Below are 19133 nucleotides of genomic sequence, written 5' to 3'. Positions count from 1 at the left end.
TATCAATTTTTTCTTTTTTCAGTAAATTTAACATTCTTCCTTTTAATTTGGTTATGTATTCCATTAATATTTAAAGTCATATAGTTCAACGTAGCCATTTTATACTTTGTTTATCTTCCCTTTCCGTTTCTCCATCATTACCTTTCCTTCTTATCCATTTCTATTTTCTTGTTTTGAATCCTTTATAAGACAACATTCCTAAAACATCAAACATTTTCCTTATTCTCCTATTTAAAACTTCTTTAGCCCCAATCCCCCCTTCCCCTCCTGAGTTGTCCTTTATCCCTTGTCGGACAACCACATCTCCCCTCTCCATTTGGATTTGCGAATTCACTCGCAAACGTCAGCTGATTTTGCAGTGACCGTAACACCCCCCCCACCCAGCCCCCCCGAAAAGATTTCACTTTTCATATGTGACAAAGGTCACTCTTTTAATTCCCTCCTTATTCCCTCTATTCCTTTTCCTTCCCTTATTAATTCTTGTCTATACTATCTATATTTTCCTCTAAATACAGATACATTCATGTATGCACATTATACATATACACACATATACCCATATACATATAAATCGTGGTCATTTTTACTCTTATTACATGTCTTCATCTCTCTGTTTGTTTTGTAGTTGTTCAGCAAATTTCCTTGCTTCCTCTGGATCCGAGAATAGTTTTTTTTCCATAAGATTGTTTTCGATGTTTTGAACTCCTTCCTCCTCTTCAGGAGTTCAAAACTTATGTCTTTTTAGTTTTCAGTCTTTTGTACTCTCGTTACACGTCTTCATCTCTCAGTCTATTTTGTAATTGTTCTGCAAATTTTTGTGCTTCCTCTGGATCCGAGAATAGTCTGTTTTGTTGTCCTGAAATAAATATTTTCAATACCGCTGGATGCTTTAGTATAAATTTATACCCTTTCTTCCATAAAATCGCCTTTGCTGTATTGAACTCCTTTCTCTTCTTCAGGAGTTCAAAACTTATATCTGGATAAATGAAGATTTTTTGCCCTTTGTACTCCAGTGGCTTATTGTCCTCTCTTACTTTTTCCATTGTTTTCTCCAGTACCTTTTCTCTTGTAGTATATCTTAGGAATTTTACTAAAACAGATCTTGGCTTTTGTTGTGATTGTGGTTTAAAGGCCAATGCTCTATGTGCCCTTTCTATTTCCATTTCTTGCTGTAGTTCTGGACATCCTAGGATCCTAGGGATCCAATCTTTTATAAACTCTCTCATATTCTTGCCTTCTTCATCTTCCTTAAGGCCCGCTATCTTTATGTTATTTCTTCTGTTATAATTTTCCATTATATCTATTTTCTGAGCTAACAGTTCTTGTGTCTCTTTAACATTTTTATTAGATTCCTCTAATTTCTTTTTTAAGTCCTCTACCTCCATTTCTACTGCTGCTTCTCGTTCTTGCACCTTGTCCATTCTTTTTCCCATTTCTGATAAGGTCATATCTATTTTATTCATTTTCTCTTCTGTGTTGTTTATTCTTCTTCTTAAATCATTAAATTCTTGCGCTTGCCATTCTTCAAATGACTCCATGTATTCTTTAATAAGAGAAAGTATATCCTTTATCTTGCCTTTCCCTTCTTCTTCTATTTCACTGTACTCTTCCTCTTCTTCTTCCTCTGGGTTGGCCATCTGTTGTTTCTTTGTTGCCCTTTTCTTCTCTTCTTTCTTGTTTTTGTTGTCTTCTATGTTCTCCTCTTGCTGCAGGTGTTCTGCAGCTGTCGTTGCCGGCTGTGGAGATCGACTCCCCAGCTGGTCACCCCTCCCGTCGGTGTGTTTTTTTTCATGCGCGGTTGCGCACTTTTACTCGGCTTAGCGAGCCATTTTTGTAGTCCATATTCTACCGACCTGAGGGAGCGGGTTTCTCTCTCCACCGCGGGCCTCCTCAAACAGGTAAGGCCTTTTCCTTCATCTTCCGTTGTCTTCTCTTCCTCTCTTCTTACCGTTGGTTTCGACTTTTCTTTTTTCGTCACCATCTTCTTTCCACCTTTATATTCGCTTTACTTTGATTTTTATTTTTGTGCCTTTGTGTTTTGCTTTGTTTTTTCTGACTTTTCTGGAGAGGGCTGGAGTTCACCGTCCGGCCACTACTCCATCACGTGACTCCTCAGGTAGAGGTTTGGTTGAGAACAATTTCTGTATTGTTCTCAGATCAAGCATGGTTCAATAGTCACAGAGTGAAAAATAAAAGTTCGTTTCACTTTCCAACACATCGATTTTGGTTTACAATAGCTTCTTACCAATTTAGTCCTGAAGTCATTGACTCCTTGCTGGATACAGTTCCACAGTCTTCCTACTAACTTATTCAGGTATGTTTGAGTAAATATTCTAAATGTTACCTGGTTCCTTTCTGATTCGCCTGATTGGACATGGGGTTCACTTACTTGACCAACACATTTCCCACCCCATATTCACATTGAATTGAGCTTTGCCAAGCCATTTCAGATGGTAGTTAAGATGCAGTACACTTTGCGATGAGTTTGGTGATAATTAGCAAATCTTGAGGTTTTAATGAAAATCTGACGGTTATGTAATCATTTATACCAGCTTTATTTAATTTACAGAATTTATATTTCCCAGCTGACCAGGTGAGTTTTGACATTGCCACTCTGATTATTGATCTAGCCTCTGGATAACTAGTCTACTGACATTATCACAGTACCACTGTACTTCATTCAATGCGTCACGGGGAAATATTACAGCCCAACTCTGATGTAGTGCTAAACACATGCTCACATACGCAAAAGGAGCTATTGTAATCTTTGGCTTGGCTTCGCGGACAAAGATTTATGGAGGGGTAATGTCCACGTCAGCTGCAGGCTCGTTTGTGGCTGACAAGTCCGATGCAGGACAGGCAGACGCGGTTGCAGGGGAAAATTGGTTGGTTGGGGTTGGGTTTTTCCTCTTTTGTCTTTTGGCAGTGAGGTGGGCTCTGCGGTCTTCTTCAAAGGAGGTTGCTGCCCGCCGAACTGTGAGGCGCCAAGATGCACGGTTTGAAGCAATATCAGCCCACTGGCGGTGGTCAATGTGGCAGGCACCAAGAGATTTCTTTAGGCAGTCCTTGTACCTCTTCTTTGGTGCACCTCTGTTACGGTGGCCAGTGGAGAGCTCGCCATATAACACGATCTTGGGAAGGTGATGGTCCTCCATTCTGGAGACGTGACCTACCCAGCGCAGTTGGATCTTCAGCAGCATGGATTCGATGCTGTCGGCCTCTGCCATCTCGAGTACTTCGATGTTAGGGGTGAAGCCACTCCAATGAATGTTGAGGATGGAGCGGGGACAACGCTGGTGGAAGCGTTCTAGGAGCCGTAGGTGATGCCGGTAGAGGACCCATGATTCGGAGCCGAACAGGAGTGTAGGTATGACAATGGCTCTGTATACGCTAATCTTTGTGAGGTTTTTCAGTTGGTTGTTTTTCCAGACTCTTTTGTGTAGTCTTCCAAAGGCGCTATTTGCCTTGGCGAGTCTGTTGTCTATCTCGTTATCGATCCTTGCATCCGCTGAAATGGTGCAGCCGAGATAGGTAAACTGGTTGACCGTTTTGAGTTTTGTGTGCCCGATGGAGATGTGGGGGGGCTGGTAGATGGAGGACCTCAGTTTTCTTCAGGCTGACTTCCAGGCCAAACATTTTGGCAGTTTCCGCAAAACAGGACGTCCTCCTATTGTAATAAAACAGTGCGATATTACATGAAATTGCTTTTTCCTGCTGTAAGACAGACAGATTAACCATCAGCAGAAATTGCCTGAAGCACCTCCTTACAGTAGAAGGCCTGACCTGCATGAAGAAACAGGGTGCCATCGTGGAGAAGAGAGCCCATTCTCCAAGGTTGGTGACAACCCCGCAGAGTCGCGACCACCCCCCACCCCCCCCGCTGGACTGCAAAAATGGCTCTCTGAGCCAAACAAAAGTGCGCAACTGCGCTTACTAAGGAGAAGGAGAACACTGATGGGAGGGGGACTCAGTTGAGGAGCGGGCAAACACAATGCGACCAGCTGAGGGATGCCCAACACCAGGGCTCTCAGCTGGAAGAAGAGGAAAGCAACATGAAAGGGAGTGAAAGGAAAGAGCAGCAGGAGGAGGCCCAACAGAGGAGTAGCCCAGAAGTGGACCAACAGCAAGAAGCAACCCAGCAAAGTGAGACAAGCAACTCATCAGGAAAGTCTGAAGAGACAGATTCAAGGAAGAGAAGAAGACAACACAAAGACAGGTGCAGACGCAGAAGAAGAAGACCAAGATCTGCACAGAGAAATAGAAGGTAAAACAGATGGACAGAATATAGATAGCTTTTTTTGAAGAACAAATGAGAGCATTAAAGGAATGGTTGACATTAGAATTTAGTGAAAAGAAAAGTACAGAAGAAAAAGTGAATAGAATAGAGCTGGTCATGACAGAAATAGGGAAAAGATTAGAAAATGTGGAAGAATGAGAAATGGCTGTAGAAGTGGAAGTAAATTACAAGAAGAAAGTGATAAAAAAATTAAAGAGTCACAAGAGTTGTTATCTCAGAAAATTGATATGTTGGAAAATTATAGTAGGTGAAACAACATAAAAATAGTGGGCCTGAAGGAGGATGAAGAAGGCACAGATATGAAGAAATTTATAAAAGATTGGATCCCATAAAATAGTGGGCCTAAAGGAAGATGAAGGTACAGATATGAAGAAATTTATAAAAGATTGGATCCCATAAAATAGTGGGCCTAAAGGAAGATGAAGGTACAGATATGAAGAAATTTATAAAAGATTGGATCCCATAAAATAGTGGGCCTAAAGGAAGATGAAGAAGGCACAGATATGAAGAAATTTATAAAAGATTGGATCCCATAAAATAATGGGCCTAAATCAAGATGAAGAAGGCACAGATATGAAGAAATTTATAAAAGATTGGATCCCATAAAATAGTGGGCCTAAAGGAAGATGAAGAAGGCACAGATATGAAGAAATTTATAAAAGATTGGATCCCATAAAATAGTGGGCCTAAAGGAAGATGAAGGTACAGATATGAAGAAACTTATAAAAGATTGGATCCCATAAAATAGTGGGCCTAAAGGAAGATGAAGGTACAGATATGAAGAAATTTATAAAAGATTGGATCCCATAAAATAGTGGGCCTAAAGGAAGATGAAGAAGGCACAGATATGAAGAAATTTATAAAAGATTGGATCCCATAAAATAGTGGGCCTAAAGGAAGATGAAGAAGGCACAGATATGAAGAAATTTATAAAAGATTGGATCCCATAAAATAGTGGGCCTAAAGGAAGATGAAGAAGGCACAGATATGAAGAAATTTATAAAAGATTGGATCCCATAAAATAGTGGGCCTAAAGGAAGATGAAGAAGGCACAGATATGAAGAAATTTATAAAAGATTGGATCCCATAAAATAGTGGGCCTAAAGGAAGATGAAGAAGGCACAGATATGAAGAAATTTATAAAAGATTGGATCCCATAAAATAGTGGGCCTAAAGGAAGATGAAGGTACAGATATGAAGAAATTTATAAAAGATTGGATCCCATAAAATAGTGGGCCTAAAGGAAGATGAAGAAGGCACAGATATGAAGAAATTTATAAAAGATTGGATCCCATAAAATAGTGGGCCTAAAGGAAGATGAAGAAGGCACAGATATGAAGAAATTTATAAAAGATTGGATCCCATAAAATAGTGGGCCTAAAGGAAGATGAAGAAGGCACAGATATGAAGAAATTTATAAAAGATTGGATCCCATAAAATAGTGGGCCTAAAGGAAGATGAAGGTACAGATATGAAGAAATTTATAAAAGATTGGATCCCAAACGTCCTGGGAAGGACAGAAATACAGCAAGGAATGGAAATAGAAAGGGCACACAGAACACTAGCCCCTAAACCACAGACACATCAAAAACCAAGATCAGTTTTAGTAAAATTTTTTAAGATGTACGACAAGAGAAAATATACTGGAGCGGGCAAGGAATAAAATTAGAGAAGACAAAAAAACCATTGAAATACAAGGACTCTTAAAGAGGAGGAAGGAGTTTAATACAGCAAAATCGATCCTATGGAAAAAAGGTTATGAATTTATGTTAAGATATCCAGCTGTGGTTAAAATATTTATCCCTGGGGAGAAAAACAGACTGTTCTCGGATCCGGAGGAAGCACAAGAATTTGCAGAATGCCTGCAGGTCAGAAGGAGAGATGAAGAGATGTAACAAGAATGAAGAATGGCGATAAAATACATATAAAAATGTAAAAATAATGTATATGTAAGAACAAGAGAAGGGAAAGAGAAGGGAAGAAAGAAAGTAAGGGGAAAAAGAGGGTGAGCTTTGTTATATGTGTATAAAAAAAAAAAAAAAAAAAAAAGTTTTCTGGGGGGGGTTGGGTGGGAGGGAATAACCGTCACTGCAAAATCAGTTGATGCTTGTGAGCAGGTTCATAATCCAAATGGAGAGGGGAGTTGTGGTTGCCCGGCAAGGGATAAGGGGAAACTCAGAGGGAGGGGGGGGGACATTTTGGACTAAGGGAATATTGGATGTGGGAGTTGTTGAAGTATTTTATGTTTTAAACGTGTTGTCATTCATTGAGTTTAAAAAGGGAAAACAGATGAAAATGGGGAAAAGGGGGGTGGTGGTGGTGAGGAAGCGGAAATGAGGTGTAAACAGGGTATGAGATAGCCATGTTGAATTATATGACTATAAATATTAATGGAATACATAACCAAATTAAACAGAAGAGGCTATTAAATTTACTGAAAAAAGAAAAAAATACACATAGCATTTGTGCAGGAAATGCATCTAACTGAAGTGGAACACAATAAATTACAGAGAGACTAGGTAAGGCACGTAGCGGCAGCATCATATAATTCAAACGCTAGAGTTGTAGCTATATTAATTAATAAAAATGTACCAATTAAAATAAAGGAGGAAATAATAGATCCAGCAGGGAGGTATGTAATGATAAAGTTTTCAGATATATTCAGAATTTTGGAATTTGCTCAATATATATGCACCTAATGAAGAGGATCAAAATTTTTTCAAGATTTTTTTTTGAAGATTGTAGATACGCAAGGGAATATATTGATAGGAGGGGATTTTAACCTTAATTTGGATCCAATGTTGGATAAAACTGGACAAAAGACCAGCAAAAAGAATAAAGTGGCCAAATTTATGATTAAATCAATGCAGGAAATTAAACATGGATATATGGAGAAGGCAGCACCCAAGGGAGAAGGAATACTCATATTATTCGAGTAGGCATAAAACATACTCTGATATGTTTTTGTTGTCAGCCCATATTCAAGGGAGAGTTAGGAAAACTGAATATAAAGCTAGATTGCTATCTGATCATTCACCCATGTTATTAGCAATAGAACATATAGATGGAGGTTAAACTCCATGCTACTTAAAAGGCAGGAATTTAGAGAGTTTAGTGAATGTCAAATTAAAATATACTCTGAAATAAATATGGAATCAGTGAAAGACAAATTTATATTATGGGATGCAATGAAAGCCTTCATTAGAGGGCAGATAATAAGTTATGTAATATAATAATAATGGCTTGGCTTCGCGGACGAAGATTTATGGAGGGGGTAAAAAGTCCACGTCAGCTGCAGGCTCGTTTGTGGCTGACCAGTCCGATGCGGGACAGGCAGACACGATTGCAGCGGTTGCAAGGGAAAATTGGTTGGTTGGGGTTGGGTGTTGGGTTTTTCCTCCTTTGCCTTTTGTCAGTGAGGTGGGCTCTGCGGTCTTCTTCAAAGGAGGCTGCTGCCCGCCAAACTGTGAGGCGCCAAGATGCACGGTTTGAGGCGTTATCAGCCCACTGGCGGTGGTCAATGTGCCAGGCACCAAGAGATTTCTTTAGGCAGTCCTTGTACCTTTTCTTTGGTGCACCTCTGTCACGGTGGCCAGTGGAGAGCTCGCCATATAATACGATCTTGGGAAGGCGATGGTCCTCTATTCTGGAGACGTGACCCATCCAGCGCAGCTGGATCTTCAGCAGCGTGGACTCGATGCTGTCGACCTCTGCCATCTCAAGTACCTCGACGTTAGGGGTGTGAGCGCTCCAATGGATGTTGAGGATGGAGCGGAGACAACGCTGGTGGAAGCGTTCTAGGAGCCGTAGGTGGTGCCGGTAGAGGACCCATGATTCGGAGCCGAACAGGAGTGTGGGTATGACAACGGCTCTGTATACGCTTATCTTTGTGAGGTTTTTCAGTTGGTTGTTTTTCCAGACTCTTTTGTGTAGTCTTCCAAAGGCGCTATTTGCCTTGGCGAGTCTGTTGTCTATCTCATTGTCGATCCTTGCATCTGATGAAATGGTGCAGCCGAGATAGGTAAACTGGTTGACCGTTTTGAGTTTTGTGTGCCCGATGGAGATGTGGGGGGGCTGGTAGTCATGGTGGGGAGCTGGCTGATGGAGGACCTCAGTTTTCTTCAGGCTGACTTCCAGGCCAAACATTTTGGCAGTTTCCGCAAAGCAGGACGTCAAGCGCTGAAGAGCTGGCTCTGAATGGGCAACTAAAGCGGCATCATCTGCAAAGAGTAGTTCACGGACAAGTTTCTCTTGTGTCTTGGTGTGAGCTTGCAGGCGCCTCAGATTGAAGAGACTGCCATCCGTGCGGTACCGGATGTAAACAGCGTCTTCATTGTTGGGGTCTTTCATGGCTTGGTTCAGCATCATGCTGAAGAAGATTGAAAAGAGGGTTGGTGCGAGAACACAGCCTTGCTTCACGCCATTGTTAATGGAGAAGGGTTCAGAGAGCTCATTGCTGTATCTGACCCGACCTTGTTGGTTTTCGTGCAGTTGGATAATCATGTTGAGGAACTTTGGGGGACATCCGATGCGCTCTAGTATTTGCCAAAGCAGGAAATAAGTTATGTAACTAAGATGAAAAGGGACTACAATCAGGAAATATAACAATTGGAAAGGGAGATAGTAAGTACAGAAAAGGAACTAGCAACAAGGGATGATATAACAAAAAAAGAATTGGCGGACAAAAAATAAAATACGAAACATTACAAATGTACAAGGTGGAGAAGAACATAATGAAAATAAAGCAAAAGTATTATGAACTAGGAGAAAAAAACCCACACAAAATATTAGCCTGGCAACTTAAAACAGAACAAGCTAAAAGAACTGTATTGGCATCAAGGAAAAAGGACAAACAAATTACATATAATCCAATAGAGATTAATGAGAACTTTAAGGAATTTTATGAACAATTTATACCAAAATGAGAACGAGGGGAAAGATGATAAAATAGAAGAGTTTTTAGCTAAAATTGAACAGTCGAAATTGCAAGAAGAGGAACAAAACAAACTGATAAAACTATTTGAAATAGAGGAAGTACAGGATATATTAAAAAAAGCTGCCGAACAATAAAAGGCCAGGAGAGGTTGGATTCCCAATAGAATTCTATAAAACATTTAAAGAATTATTAATTCCTCCTCTCCTGGAAGTAACACAAGAAACAAAACTTGCCAGATTCATGCAAGACAATATAATTACAGTAATACCAAAGACGGGGAAGGATCCACTAACACCAGCATCATATAGACCAATATCTCTACTTAATTCAGATAATAAGATAATATTAGCAAACAGTTTGGCCAACTGTGTACCAAAAATAGTAAAACAAGATCAAACTGGATTTATTAAGAAAAGACGAACAGCGGATAATGTCTGTAAATTTATTAATCCAATTCATGCAGTGCAAGGAAATAAGAAGCCAACAGTGGCTGTTGCTTTAGATGCAGAAAAACCCTTTGACAGGGTAGAATGGAATTATTTATTCAAAGTGTTTCAATCTACCAGAAAAATATATTAATTGGATTAAAGCATTATATAATGAACCATTGGCAAAGGTAAGAATAAATGGATATGTATCAAACTAATTTAAATTAAGTAGGTCAACTAGGCAGGGATGTCCATTATCTCCCTCACTTTTCGATTTAGCAATAGAACCATTGGCAGAACTGATAAGAACAGAAAATAAAATAGATAAAAATAAAGGAGAAGGAGTATAAAATCAGTTTATTTGCAGATGACATCAAAGTATACTTAACAGAACCAGAAATATCAATAAAAGAACTACATAAGAAATTGAAGGAATATGGAGAAATATCAGGGTACAAGATCAATGCAAATAAAAGTGAAGTGATGCCAATGAGTAATGCGGATTATACAGAATTTTAAAAAGAATCATTTAAATGGCAAACACAAGCAATCCGATACCTAGGTATTAGGTTACATAATAATTTAAGCCACTTGTACAAATTAAATTATCAGCCACTAATAAAAAAATTGCAGGAAGACTTAGAACATTGGAAAGAATTACCGCTAACATTGATAGGCAGGTAAATTGCATTAAAATGAATGTCTTCCCAAGGATGCAATCGTTACCAATTCCCTTAACAGAGAAATTCTTTAATGAACTAAAGAAAATAATAAGAAAATTTTTATGGAAAAGGGGGAAACTGAGGATAGCGTTAGATAAATTAACAGAGAGGTACAACCAAGGTGGTTTGCAGTTAGCGAACTTTAAAAATTATTATAAAGCCGCACAATTAAGGTATTTATCAGATTTTAATCAGACAAGGGAAAAACTAGATTGGACTAAGATAGAGCTAGATAAAATAGGGGAGAAGGTTCCGGAACTTATACTTTATAAGTGCGATGAAAAGCTGGTACGATATAAAAGCTCACCAGTATTGCATCATTTACTCAATATATGGAAGATTCACTTAGAAAGGAAAAAAACAAATTACCAAATACCAAAATTATTCCTTTTACAATAGATAACCTTTCCTTTAGAGAATGAGAGAGAAAAGGAATTAAAAGAATAGAAAATTGTTTCTTGGGAAATAATTTATTAACATTTGAACAAATGAAGTACAAATATGGAATAACTCATGGTACAATGTTTGCATACCATCAACTGAAAGCCTACTTAAAGGACAAATTGGGAAACAGACTGAGATTACCAGAAAGAAGCAGCTTTGAATATGTAATTACAGACACAATGATAATAAAAAGATTTATAATGAACGTGTACATCAAGCTGCAAGAGAAGGAAAATGATGAAATAAGCTATAAACCCAAACAAAAGTGGGGAAAAGATTTAAACAAAGACTTTTAAAAATGAAATATGGGAAAAGTTGTGTTTTGGAACCATGAATATAATAAACACAAGGTTACGCATGATACAATATAATTGGTTACAGATTATATATCACGCCTCAAAAGTTTTTTAAAAATGGGATCCAACAGTATCAGATAGATCTTTTCGCTGTAAGAAGGAAATGGGAACAACAGTACATGCAATTTGGGCATGTACGAAAGTGGAAAAGTTTTGGGAAGATCTAAATCAGGTATTAAATAAAATCACAAAAAGCAACATACCAAAAAATCCAGAGATCTTTCTTCTAAGTAATACAAGTAGTAAATAATTAGGCCTCAAACTGGATGAAGCGCAAAAAAGATTTAGTATGATAGCCTTAGCTGTAGCAAAAAAAATGTATAATGTCATCTTGGAAATCAGAAGTGAGCCTGAGAATACAGCAATGGTACATAGAAATGAATAAATGTATTCCATTGGAAAAAGTAACAAAATTTAAAAAATAAAGTCACATTATTTGAACAAATTTGGGAACCGACTTGCCTCGGACCTCCACCCCCTAAAATGATAAGAAGACAAAATGACTTGATCCAGTGTGTAAAAGTAGATGACACAATTTTCTTGTTTATTTTCGTTGTGTGATGACATTGTTTAATGGTTTTATTGTATTGTATATGTTGAATATTTATTGGGTTTGGAGGGGGGTGGGGGGAAAAAAAGGGAGAAAATGCCACTGTATATTTAAGAGGGAAATGTTTGTATGTACTTTGGTTGTTATGGTTCACAGTGTGAAAAATAAAAAAAATTTTAAAAAAGCACCTCCTTACAGTTAGATAAAGTAAGAGAGTCGTCCCCCCCCCCTCCACTGAGTGTCCATGGATTCACCTCCAGCACTTCCACAGCCTCTGCAACCACAGAGTCCAGTCCAAGTCATTGACAACCCGACCTCCAGATCCAACCTCCGACACGGTCAGGAACCCTTCAATGCCTTCGGCACCCTCTCGCATCCCGGTCAAGATACCTGGTATCCCTTCAGCCAGTTTTGAGCCAGTCTTCAGTAGTCTGCAGCCTGGCACAAGTCTCCTGACACCAGTCTCCAGCAGCCCACAACGTCCATGGGTTCCTCGCCTCAAGTCACCAGCAGCTCGCCACATGCATTGGTCTTTCAGCCGCACAGCCCCCCCTCACTGGTCCTCTACTTCTCCTTCTCAGATAGGGGATGGTCTCCCCATTTTCTGGTGCTCTGTGCCAGTCCTCCACTCCCCTGGAGTCTGCAACCCCTCGTGGCTGCTGCCAGTCAGAGGCACCGCCATCTTGGGCACCGACCCAGACATCGCAGGGTTTTAAATAAAACTACCATTGGCTCCTTTAATGGGCCATTCAAAGCCTGTGCGGAGCTGACGGCAGTTGACTGCGTGGTTGAATCCCACAGGAGCACTGCATCTCCGTGCTTCACGCCCTGTGGGTCCACACCACCATTTTCTCCAACATAAAAACAGTTACATTTGTCGTATTCAGTTTGCAGACCTAAAAAAAAATCAGCTAATATTACAAAGACCTTAATTCGTTTCTGATCTTAGTGGTTTAGATGTTGCATTATATTAATTCCTTTAGTTAATGGTGGAGTCTAAACTTTACCTTTAAGGCTGCAATGCAAAAACTTCACTTACATCTTACAAACCCTGGTAAAACACTTTTAGCCAGCATTGGTCCCAGATGCTCACCCGCGACAGTGAGAACATGGGCAAAGAAGACAAGCAAAACCGAATGAGGGAGATTGCTCAAGTGCCTGTGAGGCGCCAAGATGCACGGTTTGAGGCGTTATCAGCCCACTGGCGGTGGTCAATGTGGCAGGCACCAAGAGATTTCTTTAGGCAGTCCTTGTACCTTTTCTTTGGTGCACCTCTGTCACGGTGGCCAGTGGAGAGCTCGCCATATAACACGATCTTGGGAAGGCGATGGTCCTCCATTCTGGAGACGTGACCCATCCAGCGCAGCTGGATCTTCAGCAGCGTGGATTCGATGCTGTCGACCTCTGCCATCTCGAGTACTTCGACGTTAGGGATGAAAGCGCTCCAATGGATGTTGAGGATGGAGCGGAGACAACGCTGGTGGAAGCGTTCTAGGAGCCGTAGGTGATGCCGGTAGAGGACCCATGATTCGGAGCCAAACAGGAGTGTGGGTATGACAACGACTCTGTATACGCTTATCTTTGTGAGGTTTTTCAGTTGGTTGTTTTTCCAGACTCTTTTGTGTAGTCTTCCAAAGGCGCTATTTGCCTTGGCGAGTCTGTTGTCTATCTCGTTGTCAATCCTTGCATCCGATGAAATGGTGCAGCCGAGATAGGTAAACTGGTTGACCGTTTTGAGTTTTGTGTGCCCGATGGAGATGTGGGGGGGCTGGTAGTCATGGTGGGGAGCTGGCTGATGGAGGACCTCAGTTTCCTTCAGGCTGACTTCCAGGCCAAACATTTTGGCAGTTTCCGCAAAGCAGGACGTCAAGCGCTGAAGAGCTAGCTCTGAATGGGCAACTAAAGCGGCATCGTCTGCAAAGAGTAGTTCAACATATACCATTTTTCTGCGGGATGGAGATTATTACAAGATTTCTTTTTTTACTTGACAGCATCTTTTGACACCTTTGCTGCCAACTTAAACCAAATAAAATCTGATTTTTATGAAGTATAGTAGTATCCTATTCCACCAGTTTTCTCCATTTCTAATGATGTTCACTTCTTGCCACAGAACAATTCCGTAAGTATCGTGCATTCTCACCAAGTTATTGTTAATCTTTAAACCACGGCTTAGAGAGCATCATCATGCTATCTGACCTGATGAGAACATAAAACACAAGCAATAGGAGCAGAAGTCGGCCATCTGGCCTGTCAAGCCTGCTCTGCCATTCAATGTGATCGTGGCTGATCTGGTGATAGGCTTATCTCCACCTATATACCTACCTTTTCCCCATATCCTTTAATTCCTCAGCTATGTAAAAATCTATCCAACCTTGTCTTAATTTAATTCACTGAGGTCGCCTGCACTGTTTCAATGGGCAGCGAATTCCACAGATTCACCATCCTCTGGGAAAAGCAATTCCCCTCATTTCTGACCTAAATTTACTACGCTGGATCTTGAGGCTATTTCACCTAGTTCTAGTCTCCCTCACCAATGAAAACAATGTACCTACCTCTATCTTATCTATGTGTTCCATAATTTTATTCATTTCCATAAAATCCCCTCTCTTTCTTTTAAATTCCAGCTAATACTGTCCTCTCCACACAAGCTAACCCCCTCATCTCCAGAATCAATCTGGTGAACCTCCTCTACACCACCTCTAAAGCCAGAACATCCTTCCTCAAGTAACTGGTATTATCGATGAACTTGGTGCCAATCCGAGTTGCCATTTCTAACTATTCCCTTTTGTGTTGGTCAGAAGTGCTAAAATCACTCAAGCAGTGAAGGAAGGCATCCTGGTAGAAGAGACAGACTGCATCACATGACTTGTGGAGCTCCATCCTATTCCCCTGACCTGAATGCTGTTTCAATAACAGCTACAGTATATGAATCAGGATTTATTGTCATGAACAAGTCGTGAAATTTGGCGACTTGTGCCAGCGTCATCGTGCAAACATACATATTATAACCATCTTACAACATTAGTATAAATCTAAAATAATAATTCCAGTAATAGTGCACGAAAAGTAATGTCTTTGCCTCATTGATCATTTGGGAATCTGGTGGCAGCGGGGAAGAAGCTGTCCTTGTGCCGTTGGGTGCTCGTCTTCGGGCTCCTGTATCTTTTCCCCCGATGGTAGCATGGTGAAGAGGGCATGGCCTGGGTGGTGGAGGCCTTTGAGGATAGAGGCTGCTTTTTTTTTTAAAAAGACGATTGCCTCACAGACATTTTCCAGTCATCCCACTTCCCAGTTGCAGGACGGTACATGCAGATCTCTTGACCAAAAAAAAAGGGCAAGATCTTTAAATAGGTTGTTGTGATGGTGTATCATACAAGCAAAAGTTTGACTTTGTTATGTGTTTTATTTATTTGTGTAACACTTCATTTAATGCTGAAATGGAATAATCCTGAATCTAGACTTAATATCTATAACATCTTGCAGTAAATATGTTTAGTGCTGCCCTTATCATTTTGATCAGCTTGTTACAGGTGGATCTGCATTAATAGTTCCACAATATCAATTTGATATAGTCTATGAAATAAATTACAAAAACTTTTTTTTTTTTTTTTTGCAGATGAATAACCTGAATCAGGAGGTATCTTATCTCACCAAGGAGCTTCATCATATGATGCATCTTCTTCAAAGGCAAATGTCTGCTCAGCAGTACACCCCTGCAATGGCCTACACCCCATATGGTGTCTCCGTGGTTTCTCCTTCATCACCTTCTACTGACAGCAGTGGGAATGAATGGCAACCAAGGTGCTCGCATTCTGTACAGCAGTCGACCCTTCACATGCAGTCTGGACCATTTGCTGCAGCTTCCTTCAGCCAAAGCACACAAGCTCCCTGCTCGTGGAATTACAACAAACCTTCAACTGTGTGCTATCCTGGGAGATCCACAAGGGCAACAGTGTCATGTCAGAGGACAGCAGATGTGGAACTTCATCCAGTGCTGGACTGTTTCCATGCAATGTCAAATCCAGTGACGTCATTTCATTATCAAATGGGTCTGGGAGATCAGCGAGAGGGCCAAGTTACTCACACAGACATAAATCAAAATTTTACTCAGTCTGTTGCTGCCTCTCCAAACATTGCTCAGCCAGTCTCCCTGCCTGTGAGCAGTGGCTGCTCCATGACTTCAACGCCCAAAACAGGACGACAAACGCCAATGATGCAGAAGCCCAGTTTTTCGACAACAGCAAGTCCCTGTCACTCTCTGGGTCTTCCTCAGAGTCCACACAACTCTCCCCTGATCTCTGCGAGTCCGGATCGATCTGCCTCAAGAACGTCAGATGCCAGGCCATCCACTGAAAACTCTTCAAATCCTGTACACCCTGCCAAAATTTCTCCCACCACCAGCCCACTTATTTCTATCATTCCAATGCCTTATCAGACTGAAAATGTAACTCGAACCATTGGGCAATCCTTCTCAGTGATCCCCAATCCCAATATCTTTGGTTCACCAACCTCCAATCAGTCTTTTATTGCCTCTTCAATTACTGGCTTGAGTTCTAGGGATGATCTGATGGATCTGAACTCCAGGGGCACGAGTGATGAATGTATATCTTGAGCTCAAGTAGTTTCAGAATTAATTCAGGGACACAGATAATACCTTGCTAAGGAGCCTTATTATCTGGAGTAAATTTCCTTAATCCGGTGTTATTTGTATCTTTTGAACAAATGACATGGGTTCCAAAAAAATTATTTGGGCTCACGAGTTGCTGTTTCAGAACTGGCTCTCCTTGCGCATGATACAATTTAAACTTGGTCTTCAGTTCACAAAGACATGATCCGAAATGAATGATAGACACCAACAACCAGGAATATCAAATTGCATATCAATCTTCTCTTTCCAAGATCATGGTGTAATAGAACACACTGTTTGATCCTTAACGAGAGCAATTTGCATTTCAATAAGGAAGCATTCTGCAGAGCTAATATTGCAACAACCTGAGAAATTAGATTAAATTACTAAGAAGGTTTACAAAAGGATTAGTTTCTCCTATTCTTGAACCATATTTAGAACAAGAAAAATCTAAAGAGAAACTATTGGATTCAAAATTTTAAAAAAATAGGAGCTAGGAGGTGAACTGGTGTCAATGGGATTGGAAAATTGTAGCCATGAGGAAAGATTGGATAAAGTAGTGGTTTTCTTTGCCACAGTGGAAGCAAAGAGACTTTAACCAAGCTGTAGAAAACTATGTGTGGCCAAGATGGTGCACAGAGAGGGGAATGATTTCTGTTAGCAGAGATATAAAATGTAAAACAGAGACAGTGATTGGTAGAAGGATGAGGGGAACTGGGGAAAGGTTTTTCACCCAGAAGGTGAAAAGGTCTGGAAGTCAGAGTCTGAAAAGGTAACAGAGGCTGAAACCCTCAATGTGTTTAAAAAGTATTTAAATGTGTATCTGAAGAGCAGTAAAATATAGGACAGAGAACCAAATGTGAGAAAGTGGAATTAGTCTGGGTAGCTATTTTAGATCAACACTGAGAAGAGGGGCTGAATGGCCTCCTTTTGCATTGAGGTTTTTCTGTGAGTCACAAAGCCAATGTGTCATTCAGTGGTAGAATGGGGTTAGCAGTCAGTTCCAATCAGGCAGCCAAAAGTTGTGCCAAACACTCCCAGGGGGAAGTGTAATGAGAGGACGAATCAGCCCCACTACTCTTTCCCGCTGGTCATAGAGCAAAGTTGGTGGAGAATTGAGAACAGAGTTTCTCTTAACTTGAACAGTGTAGAGTTTGGCCAGAAAAATAATGGGAAAACAGAAGTTGCACATGAACACCTCTCCAGAAGAGGTGTGCAGGATAAAAATCAGAAACATCCGAATCTCAGGGGTAGTGCACAAGTTTATTTGAACCCACATGAAAAATAAAATCAGTTTAATGCATCTTCCATATCTAAACTTATTTTCAGTTCATAATTGTTATGCTGGTTTCTGCATGACTGGCATTCAGATACAATTGGCCATTGCAGATAAATCAGCTAAACCTTGCATATGATGAAGAACAAGTTTGACTGCATCCAAGAACTCAAGGTGGGGTGGGGGGGGGGGGGGGGGGAGGCCAAGGAACATCAGTGACTATTTAATTTGAATATCTTGTAATCAAGAAACTTTGACTCCGCTCATTGGCCCATGTTAGGGTCGGACTCCACCTCTAAACCAAAGGAACCAATAATGTTTTTGCTTGCTCAGTCCATAGAAGAATCAGGATTGAACTACTTTGAAAAAATATTAAACATTGAAGAGGCAACAAAGCAAAGCTTTCTTTCATGTTAAAGAAGACAGTTGAATGTAAATGACAATGCATTTTTTAAAAAACTGTACCCAGCGCATTTTACAGAGCTTATGATCACTTTCCCATAAATGCAAAGACCTCGGGATCTTTCCCATCAGACTACAGGGATGAACAGCACATTGTCTCAATGTCAATCTATTTGCATGTTAATATTGAGATGGTTATCCTGTTAAACATCTAAATATTGTATTCTAGATAAGGTTATATTTCTACACAACCCCTCAAATTCCAACTAGTCTTTATCACTAGAAACATCAGTTAAGAAGTTAACATTCCTATCTTGATTTTGTTTGTTATTTCACATCCAAATTAATTTACAATTAAAGCATTCTTCTTGTTATGAACAAAAGAAATTCATTAATGCTGTCAAAGATGCAATATAAAGTCTGTGCTCGCTGGGTTACATGAGCTGCCATAACAAATTAAGAAGGTTTATGAGGAGGTTACATTCTGAGAAATGTAGACGAGTAATTCTGGTGCAACCAAAATGGTTGCTTTGGATGATTGGCGGCGAGGATAGCACAAACCTGTTACCTGGGTTTGAATCCAGTACTGTCTGTAAGGACTTTGTACCTTCTCCCCATGTCTGCATGGGTTTCCTCTCTCCCTTCAAAAACATACCAGTGTTGTAGATCAATTGGGTGTAATCAAGTGTCACAAGCTCGTAGCTTGGAAGGGTCTGCTACTATGCCTATAGGTCTAAAAATATATATATATATATATAATTAAGTTTTAATAAATTATGGTGGGGTAATGGCAGGTTTACACAATGTCTTGGATCAATGATCAGGATCCAAAGGTTAGAAGTTGGAAAGTGTGATGGTTTGGAAGTTAAGGGACTGTGTGGGGATTGGTGACCAGTGATTGGCCAGAGAGTAGGATAAAGAGAACAGGACTTCTGTCGTTTGCCTGAACATTATGGATGAATTCAGGGGGACATAACCAGGTCTTCTGGAGGATGAAGGTAATAGAACCAAGGTCAGGATGTGGATGTTGAGGGACTGGAAGCAGGATCTAGTAGTTAGGGTGACATTAGAGCAGAGAACATTTCAGCATATTAC

At 40.3% G+C, this 19133-nt stretch overlaps 1 protein-coding gene across 1 annotated transcript in view; it reads left to right on the top strand.

The window, feature by feature from the left end:
* Positions 1 to 16345, top strand: part of LOC138746674 (voltage-gated delayed rectifier potassium channel KCNH4-like) — a 172920-nt gene extending 156575 nt beyond the window's left edge. Inside the window, exon 16 of the mRNA XM_069904963.1 lies at positions 15350 to 16345. Coding sequence (XP_069761064.1) covers positions 15350 to 16345 — 996 coding nt within the window. The remainder of the gene's footprint in view (positions 1 to 15349) is intronic.
* Positions 16346 to 19133: the final 2788 nt, after the last annotated feature.

Source organism: Narcine bancroftii, chromosome 12 (assembly GCF_036971445.1).
Source record: "Narcine bancroftii isolate sNarBan1 chromosome 12, sNarBan1.hap1, whole genome shotgun sequence".
NCBI lineage: Eukaryota > Metazoa > Chordata > Chondrichthyes > Torpediniformes > Narcinidae > Narcine > Narcine bancroftii.
This window is presented reverse-complemented; position numbering and strand designations above follow the sequence as displayed.